The sequence below is a fragment of the Pomacea canaliculata genome, linkage group LG1 (assembly GCF_003073045.1).
Source record: "Pomacea canaliculata isolate SZHN2017 linkage group LG1, ASM307304v1, whole genome shotgun sequence".
Classification (NCBI taxonomy): Eukaryota; Metazoa; Mollusca; class Gastropoda; order Architaenioglossa; family Ampullariidae; genus Pomacea; species Pomacea canaliculata.
The window spans coordinates 20534791-20544715 of record NC_037590.1 but is presented as its reverse complement, the minus strand read 5'-3'; the positions used below and the strand labels follow the sequence as shown (position 1 = coordinate 20544715).

Genomic DNA, 9925 nt, shown 5'->3' with positions numbered 1-9925 from the left:
CCTAACTTCGCTGGCGTTCTCTCTCATGGACATTAACAGACGTGCAGTTGGGAGTAAATTATGGTAATGACCAAGTATCAACTCGTGGAAGCGAGAAGCAATGTCAGCTGGAAAACAAAATCAAGAACAAAAATGCAAAAGATAAGTAAACGTGACACATGAAAGAAAGCAGCAAAGAAAAGGAAAATAAATTGGCGGGCTTACGATTTTTCGTGTCTTCGTTTGCGGTTTAGTGGATGGGATGTTTTCGTCAAGGTCATGTATGGTGAGGTGACGAAAGCCAAGAAACTGCACACAAAAGTAACAACAACAATAACAAACAGCACCGAGCTGTGAGAGAACTAGAAAGTTAAGGGGGGAGGGAGAGAGAGAGAGAACGAATGAGATAGTAAAGGAGATAGAGTAATAAATAAAGAGTGAGTGAGTAGAGTAACAAGCAAAAGAGATAATGGTGAAGGAGACCGAAGTTGATGTTGTATGTAATTGCTGCTTGTTTCACTTAAGACTAAGCTTATCAAAAACGTCTCATACTAAAAATGAAATGAAAATCGAATGCATGCTAAAGTATATTACTTTACAATGCCGATAGTACAATCTTGTAAAAAATTGGAAGGCACTAACTCTGCTGTTTCTCTTTCGCACTATCATTCTGTCTTGTCTTCTTGATCGTTCCTCTATAGTCTCTTTGGTCTTTCTGTCTCTCCCTGTGCCGCCCCTCTCTCTCTCTCTCTCTGTATGTATGCTCATGCGCTTTTGTTGTTCTTTATGATCGTAATCGTATTTCACATCCTGATCACTCACAAACGCACTGAAGCCAGATAAGAATTACCTGGCCCTGAGGCAGGTCTATAAAGGGGCGTTTCTTGTAGTGTAGGTTAGGTTTGAACGTTGACCCCAGTATGTGACTCTTCCTGGGGTCAGATTGATCAATCGGTGCAACGCTCATAACATCCACATCATTATTGTCGCTTGGCTCCTCCTTCTCTTCGATCACCAAACTTTGCTTTTATAGAATAAGAGATACAACTGTAAACATGATTATTTTTGCAGAACGTTTTTAAAACTATAAAATTATCCTTTTTACGTAAAATAATAGTATTATGTCAGATTCGCAAATCTATTTTAATTTTTTAAGATAAAGATACTAGGAAAATGTTATTACATTATGGCTTAAAGTTTAAATTAAGAAAAAAATGTTTCAGTTAATTAAGATTAAATAAAAAAAATAATTAGATCACGACTTTGAAACAAAGAAGAAAGAATAAGAAAATATACATTATAAGCATATAGAGAAAAAGTAAATAACACATTTTCACAGCAGTCTACGGCAATGTGGAAACGCAGAAAAAAATAGGAAAGACTGCTTAAAGGCACCAGACCTCGGAGGTTATTAGCGCTTTACATCCGCGGCGAATATAGGACTGGAGGACACTCATAGCGCGCTGCCAGAGCTCCGCCATGTGTCCTCCATGCACGACACGAACGTCCGCGATGACGCGCACCGCCGCAGGCTGAGAGGAAGCTTCCGCTGTCGATACATAGTCCTCTGTGGACTGATGAGGCCGGACCAGGCTTCGCCGCAGGTACCGATATAAACGCCGCTCAACAGCCATAGACGCACCTTGAAACATCATGAATCAAAGGAGATACAAAGAGTGTTATTTACGATTTCTTTTATTATTGGTTAGTTACTTGTTTACCTGTTTGTCTGCTTGCTTAAATATTGCTTGATTGACTATCGAAGAGCAGTCATCAAGATGACTGATTAATTAGGATTGATGCAAGGGAAACGAATGGACTCATAGTTTGTTGAGAATCTGAATGATTATTGAATTGATAACATCAGATGTAGTGAGACTTGATGATAATACAATCATATTGTTTATAAGCGAGTAAGCCGTCTTTAGTCGATAATCTCACTCACCATTTTCTCTAAGTCTCCAGTGATGATCAGCTCGCGGTCGGCCACGTATGTAATACAGGTGATGGGGCAGGAGTGGGCTCTGAACACATTCAACAGTCGTGGAATCTTCAGTGTGGACTCTGGTTCAGAGGCCAGTGGGGGCGGTCTCTTGTGTGGGTCGTACTTGCCTTCTGCTGCCTAAAAAGCAGATTTGTCCTTTATTAGTGACCAACAAGTCATTAATGTGGATAAGAATTTACAAAATATCCGGCACTTCATAAGGCCTGATTTTTTTTCTCCGCGATTCTCCATGATGCAGAGAACATTTGTCTAAGCAACAAGTCTTACATGGTAATTTTGTTATTGGCTTAGTTAAAGGTCCAAAAAAAAAAAAATTAGATCTCATATACTCTATCATAAAGTTTCAAACATAGCGATGACTTTTTCTTTAAAAAAGTCTTAATGATCCAGTCAAATCGTGTTTATGTAAATTTGTGTTTCATTTTTATTTTATAAAGAACTGAACATCTCTTCCACCAAGTAGCTTATGTTGTACCCATGAAAGTAAACATCTTACAAGAATTAACAAAAAAAACCTTTCTCGAACAATTAAAAAAAACGTATACCGATCGCAGACGATTTGCAAAATATAATGTCTCTCTGGAGCAAAAACGTTTATGCGATATGTAACTTTGACATACCTCGTCTCTGAAGAATGAATGTTTCAGAAAGATGAATTTTTTTAAGAGCATCTCGTTTCGCTTGTTTCGGCTTTCATCAGAAAAGACAGATTCGACAGATCCGTTGCAGTAGAGGAGCAGGTCCCACACCTTAACGTAGCCTCGTGTGTCGGCGCTAATGAGAAACTCGTTTTGAGGGTCAGTCGTCATGGCCAACACCGATTCACCAAGATCTGATGTGGCGCAGAACTGACCTTGCAATCCACCCTAGAAAACTCAGTGAAGTGAGCCAGATGATTTCAGGAATAAAAAAAATGATGACATGGAGGAGTACTTTACATTCTTCAACATGAAAGTACCCCTCCCCCTACCCATGGATTTTTATATTTTTGTCTCGCAATACAACAAATATCACTATATACTAAAAATGTCACAAAAATAGGTGGAGAATCGTAGCAGCTAGCTACTGTTAAAGAAAAAAAAACTGACTACGACGTTGATAATATTGAGGATGACGACGACGACAACGATGATTAGAAAGGTTTAGGAAAATAGTACGTGAGCTTTTCCATAACTAAAACAGGTCAGTGAAAATGAAGGATAAAACTTCTTATCGTGGGCGCAGTCACCAGTTTGTGAAGGGACCAAGCTCGAATCCAGCCTTCGCTCCCTGCGGTCACCAAGACTGCCGTGTTCTTGTCGTGCAGCTGGCGGAGCTCAAGATACAACAAAACATCGACGGAGTTGTCGTAGGACCAGAAAAGTCTGTCACTCTCCGAGCGACTCACGTACTCGCCTTTCAACACGTCGAAATATGTGTCCGGCAAGTCGAGTGAAGCTGCAACATGTGTGCGTTAAGTGGGACCAAATGACAGCAGCAGCAGCAGCAGCAGCAGCAGCAGCAGCAGCAGCAACAACAAACAACAACAACAACAATAACAAAGTTTTGAGTCTGGGAGCTGAGCATTCTCCCCCTCTTACTTTCACATCTTGACATACTTGAACAAATTCGCTTGCAATCGTTCACCTCCCAACAGCTACCAAAACCACCATCACTTTATCATGATAAGCACTCGCCTTGCTCCACATATCTTTCACATTTTATTAACATTTTTTTTAGATTTTCACCCTTTCCGCCATCCTTCCCCGCTCTCACCTGTCGTATGTCCAAAAAGCCCTTTACATGCCATTCCAAACTAAGCAAAGTGCCAAACATCAATTATCAAAAGTAACAAAAAGTCCTTTTGTAATTGCAAACGTGTTGGCAATCAAGCTCGGGCTTAGCATGGTGATATATTGATGTAAACTTGTTATATTAAACATGTTACATCGATCTTAAACATGTTCTGAATGTTCCCTCGAAACGAGTAGTTTTCTGTGACCATCACGAACAACTTTGCCTAACAACTATCGACGACGTTAGCTTCGTAAAGAATAGCTTTAAGGTGCAAATAACTACAAAGAATTTCTCACTTTGGTCTGCAGGCTGTTGTCCTTCAATGGCCGATAATTGCTCGAGAGAAGGGCGTTTTACTGGGCGTGCACTGGTAATTAGAAATGGGAAACGACTTTGGCACGGATTAAGCTTGCAGACGATCTGCATAATCTCTCGGTCCACGATGACGATGTCCCCGTCTGTCGAGGCGGTGGTCACTAGGCCTGAGTTGAGTATTGTCATACACATGATATCCTCCTTGTGCACGGGCCAGAGGTGCCGCAGAGATTCATTGTTCTTATCGTCCATGTTAAAAAAGTAAACCATTCTGTCCCCGCCAGCTGCGTAAACAGTTAACTGGGGGTGCGGCAAGGACAGTTAGTAAGTGCGATGTCTATGCACAATAATACGAAATCATGAAGCGACAATCTCACTTATGACAAACAAACGTGTTTCATATCTACTATAAACCTTTTACTCTTTACTACAAATATTTCCCTTTTTTGTGTCTGAATTCCCTAGATTTCGTGTCTCGGAGGTTCGACAGTACATAAATCACGGTTAAAACAGAAATGCAGAGTGGCAGAGCCTTTTGAGATGTGTTACACAAAAAAATTCTCGCATAGATTTATAGATTTTAATAACTAATAAACAAAGACTTGTTTCCATTTCAGAGAGATACAATACTAGGGGCCTAAAGGGAGTATTTCTTTTGGCTACGCAGCATCTGGCACTATTAACATTTCCTGTCAAAGACTGAAACCAGCTCTTCGGGCTTCACTGTGTCTTCAGGACATTTTCCCCAGGAACAGAACTCACGAACACCAACACTATTCCCAGTCCTTATTTTTCGTAACAACATGATGTTAGGAAAGCTTCCTGAAGGAAGAGCATCTCACCTTGTCGATAGCAAATGCGCTGACGATGACCGGATCAGGAAGGCAGTAGGCGTTGATGAGCACGCCAGTGGAGATGTTCCACAAGTTGATCGTTCCATCGCTGGCCCCTGTCACTAAGCGTTGACCTGTATTTTCCATGATGAAGGCTGTGACTTCCATCTTGTTGTAATTTGGTTCGTAGTCTGTTTCCTCTAAAGCGCGTGAGCTGACGTGTCGAAGTTGCATGATAAGGAGTCCATCATGGACATCCCACATCGATATAATGCCTTCGCGACAAGCGCAGATGACCTGTTGCAATATAAACTCTACATAATATAACAATCCAAATTTTAGAAAACAAAGTTTGAGGACGCCATTTGTATCATAGTAAGCCTCAGCTTATAAGACCTTACTTCATTGTATCATCCGTCTTTAAAGTTAGCAAGTCATCGCGCAAAGTTTTGCTTATTGTAGTTTCGCTGTTGTAAAAATATTTGTACCAACAACTAAACAGTTATCAACAAGACATCTTTAAACTGGTAAAATTTATAAATTTTCAAAAGAATTCTGCCTCACTCTTTCGTACATAGGGCTGTAAACCACGCCGACGGCTGCTTTTGAAGACGAGCCCACTTGGGGTACATTCACAGTTTGATCGGGGCCAAGTTTGACCAACACCGTCGTGGCCATCAGAAACCTGCTGGACACGGGGTTGTAGAAACTGCTTGAGACGGGATTTTTGCCCAGCTTTAGCAAGTCACCGCCAGCGAACCGTTGCACGCATACTTGACTCTTTAAGCTGTGGACGCTGACGGCATGGCTTTTCTCCACGGAGATGATATGCTCGTCTACCTCGCGGATCGCTATGGCCACCACTGAACGACCGTAACCTCTGTCCACGCAAAAAAAAAAGATGAAGATCCCCACACCATATAAAAAAGACAAAATGACAGAGAGAATAACAGCTAGCACGCTTAACTTGGGGATCCCGAGACATAAGGACCATATAGAGCATGGACTGCTTCTGGACAGACGCATATTCCACGCCAGCTGCTGGACGAGAGGACTTTGCGTTTGAGTTTTCCTGTTCGCTACCTAAGTAAGACCAGACGACTCGAGCTCTTCGTTTGACAGAGCGGCAAAATCTTACTTTTTATGACATATTGTCTGTTTACTAGTTCCAAAACTGAGATCATCAATCACCTCACTTGCTAAGAAAGGTATTCTCACGAAGACCATATCATCAAATGACCATGAGGACTGGCAAATTTAAAATGAAGATTTAAATGCGTTTCTCGTTGTCAACTAGCATACTGGCTGTACAAATTAGCATGTGTTTACTCTAATATTCTAGAATAAAATTGTCAACACATTACCAATACAACAAAGAAGAGAGTCACCATTCGTAAGACATGCTTAAATAACTGTTTATTTTACCCCACAGAGCTGTTCTCAGCGATGTTAAATACTTTTGTTTTTTAAATTAATGATTGTAAAAATACATAGATATGCAATAAGGATCTTACCGAAGCTCCATGATGGGGGTCTTGGTCATGAAAAATTAAATACCCGCACAGACATGTCCATGCAGCCCATCGCTATAATGTTGAGATGTTTGCTGTAGGCAATGCATTGTACTCCCGTGTGACAAGTAAGGATCGACGTTGTTTACCTCCATGCCAGTCGCTCACACACACCGGGTTCGTTACGCTATCGCAGGAAGCCAAGAAGGACTCAGAGTTCGGCAAATACTGTAACTTTGGTCACCCACGCCTTGCGAGCGATAGACGTTTTGTACAGTTTGATTTTCTTTATCCTGTAATAGCGCCAAGCAAACTTTTTGTGAGGTGTGGTTCAAGTCCTACAATGTACTAACCGCGTCTACTTGTTCTACCACCAAAGTGCTGTCTCAAGTACCCTCATCATGGCGCTAGTCACACCCGATGTTTTAGGACAAATAACAAGAAAGTATTGTGCAATGATTGTAGATGATCTGAGACGGGAATATTTTACAGGTTTCGTAGGATTTAATTTTTGTTAAATGACTGAGTAACAGTCAGCACAAGATATTATTTCTCAATATCTGTACCCCGACTCCCGTTTCACCTGCAAACATCATGCACAGAAAGAGGTCAGTAAACTATGGACAACACTGGTAATTCCTAACCTGTCATTCATGAAGTCGTCTAAGGAGACTCGGGTAGGTTTCTCGCGCGTTTCTTCCTTGACGAACATGTTGATTTTCGAGATGACATTTAAGGACAGGCAGTATACATCCCCGGCCGAGTCGCCCCAAATCAGGACACTGTGGTCCCCAGATGGAAGTTTAGCCCAGAAGTCTAAGCAGGTGGGAATGGCATTCATCTCCACGATGTCATACTTCCGGTCCAAGACTGCATCAAGAAAAGAACAATTTTGTAGACGTGAAGTCCATGCGAGCGTGCCTCCCTGCTTGTGTGCTTGTTTGTGCACATGGTAAAGATGAAAGGTAAAGGTAACGACAAAATTGAGCTTAAGCGACTTTGATGTTTGAAACGTCTTCATCACAATATGTGTTGTTATGTGGGACTGAAAAAAAAATTGAGGATTCATTGCAATGACGTCAGAAGGCTTCCCTGTTGAATCTTTTGGCTATGACATAAGCTTTAAACAGAGTTTGCATGAGCTAATCAACTCGTATTTTCGGGGAACATGTTAACCTGATTTATATGCAAAGTGTACACACCAAATATCATCTTTTTCAGTCGAAACACAACCCTAGAATCATGATAGTCTGACAGCTGACACGAGAGATAACTCTCTTGTAACATACGACAGCGATAACTCGAGACCAACTCCCCAAAACGTTTAGTTTGCCTTTAAAGCACGCTCTTTGTGCAACCTAAGAATTCTCAGAAAAGACCTTTATCGAAAGAGCTTTAAGTTTGCTACATTTTTTGCAGTGGGGATGAACAGAAAACTTCTTCTCACTTTCATCTAGCAATTCCCAGATGGTGATGCAGCGTGAGGTAGAGGCTACAGCAATCAGGGGGGTTGGATACAAGACCACCATGTCCGTGAAACGCATGGAAGTCAGAAAGCGATCATGTCCAATCCAATAATATCTGATTGGACGCACGCTTATTGACCACAGGGAAAGCAGGCCATCTTTGTCCAGCATCACGTAGCGCCCCCTGGAGTAGTCAATCGCCTCGCTTTGAAGGTTGAGGATAGGCATAAAGCGTATGGATACGATGGATTTTCTGTGCCTGCGCATGAGCGGTTAAAGGGACAAGTTTGAGCAAAGCTGACGTCAGCAAAACCAGACCACAAGTCAACATTTTAGAATGAGGCCCCCTCCTCCTTTTCATTATATATATAGAGAGCACTCTTTATGGTTTAAATTTCGTTTGGTATATTAAAGACAAAATTGCTAATTCTAATAATATACACCTTTTATTAATTAATGTGTGTCTCAAAAGCGTTAAAGAATTTGGTGTATTAAGGGAAAGGAGTTAGAAGCCTTATGTTTAATTCCTAATCTTGGCGCTAGCCATAACTAACCCCAAGTAAAACCCTAATCTAAACCCGAACACAAACCTACACAGTTACCTTGCATGTACATCTCTCTTTGAAATAAGCTTTTAGCTCCGATATCAGATGACATTAATACAAACAAAAAATAAAACTTGCACTTCAAAAAATATTAATACTAAAAATCGGAATCACGACTCTAGAAAACACACACACACACAGTGTATTTGTCGCTGTTCTGCAGTTACTTCACAAAGTAAAGGAATAGTTATCTGTTTAATTATATAATAGTCGCCAAGAACATTCATCTCTGTGAGAAAACGAGTACGTACTTGGTTTGAGTGAAGGAAACCTTGGGGTCAAAGAATACCGATTTTACCAACGTGTCCTTCAAATAAATCCGCTCCTGAACTCCTTTGATGCTCCTGATGAAGTCTGACCAGTAAATGCTTTTCGAAAACCTGGTGTTGACCATCACGAAGAACTTTTCTATTTCTTGGTCTGTCAAGTTGGGTCCTATAGTCTGCTTCACGGCAAGACAAAACCCTTTCTTGTCGTACTTTTCATTTTTATTTTCCTGGAAGAGCGCGTGAAGGGCGCTCAGCTGCGTGAAGTCCAGGTCGTTAAGGTCAATGCTTGTCGACTGTCTTGCACACATGGTTTCTCCCTAAATGCTCCGTGAACGAATGTTTCTGAACTCTTGAACTGTCACAAATGTTTTTGATGTTAGTTATGCTCTTTTTATCTGCACTAGGGCATTGAGTCCCCTCCCAACCTTCTACCTTGCGATGGTTTTGAGACTTCGGAGCCCGTACAATGTAGATCTTGTTGTAGTCAGGGGATAAAGCAAAGGACCTGTTATCTATTTTCTTTATCAGAAGCTGTGAATGTGAGAGATTGTCTCATGAAGAGCTGATTATGTTAATTTATCTAAATCTTTGTCACAACAGACTGTTTTCAAAGTTAGTTTTCACGACCCTGAGGACGCACGGTTCCTACTAAACAAGACGAGTGGCTGCGTTCACCGGCTGTTTATGAACACATGTTTGGCTGTACACCAGTTTGTATTTGTTTTTTTAATTTAGTTCCAGCTTTCGTTTTGAAAAAAAAAAATGTTATTATTACATTACTAGAAAACTCAAGGATTAGTTTCTCCCGAACTATAAATACCAACAGCGATCACCTTAACAAGAGACGGCTACATCCTGGTTTTCCTCGAATGCGCATGCGCCACAGGAAGGTCCCATACACACCCAGGCTTGTACTGCCATAGACACCATAAACACCACTGTCACTTGGAGGATTAGACAGAAAAAAGCAAAGTACTGACCGACGAGCGAAGAAACCAGCTAAAGAAGTACGATGCGCGTGCTCAGTCTTCAGCTCCTTCTTCCGCAACTGTCTAGCGGAGAGGTCACCTGAGGACCACGCCAGACAGTCTACACTTGCACCTAAACTACACCTACCACCAGTATGACGTCATATTTTCCTTCCGTCATTTTTAGCAAACACGTCA

General features: G+C 41.3%; 1 protein-coding gene across 1 annotated transcript; it reads right to left on the bottom strand.

The window, feature by feature from the left end:
• Positions 1 to 204: 204 nt before the first annotated feature.
• Positions 205 to 9876, bottom strand: LOC112574973 (WD repeat-containing protein on Y chromosome-like). Its single transcript, XM_025256435.1, has 12 exons — positions 8742 to 9876; positions 7867 to 8144; positions 7064 to 7289; positions 5473 to 5788; positions 4918 to 5205; positions 4057 to 4375; positions 3213 to 3421; positions 2605 to 2850; positions 1925 to 2101; positions 1380 to 1621; positions 830 to 1003; positions 205 to 288 (listed from the first exon to the last, which is right to left on the bottom strand). Exons 1-10 carry the CDS (start codon positions 9065 to 9067, stop codon positions 1433 to 1435), a joined length of 2574 nt encoding a protein of 857 aa, XP_025112220.1. The 5' UTR covers positions 9068 to 9876; the 3' UTR covers positions 205 to 288; positions 830 to 1003; positions 1380 to 1432.
• Positions 9877 to 9925: the final 49 nt, after the last annotated feature.

Excerpts from the sequence above, each read along its gene's own strand:
- LOC112574973 (XM_025256435.1), bottom strand. The coding sequence starts at position 9,067 with ATGTGTGCAAGACAGTCGACAAGCATTGACCTTAACGACCTGGACTTC. Across the intron at positions 8,145-8,741 it reads GTTTCCTTCACTCAAACCAA|GCACAGAAAATCCATCGTAT; the intron begins GTACGTACTCGT and ends GCTCATGCGCAG. Across the intron at positions 2,851-3,212 it reads CTTGGTCCCTTCACAAACTG|GGTGGATTGCAAGGTCAGTT; the intron begins GTGACTGCGCCC and ends TGAGTTTTCTAG.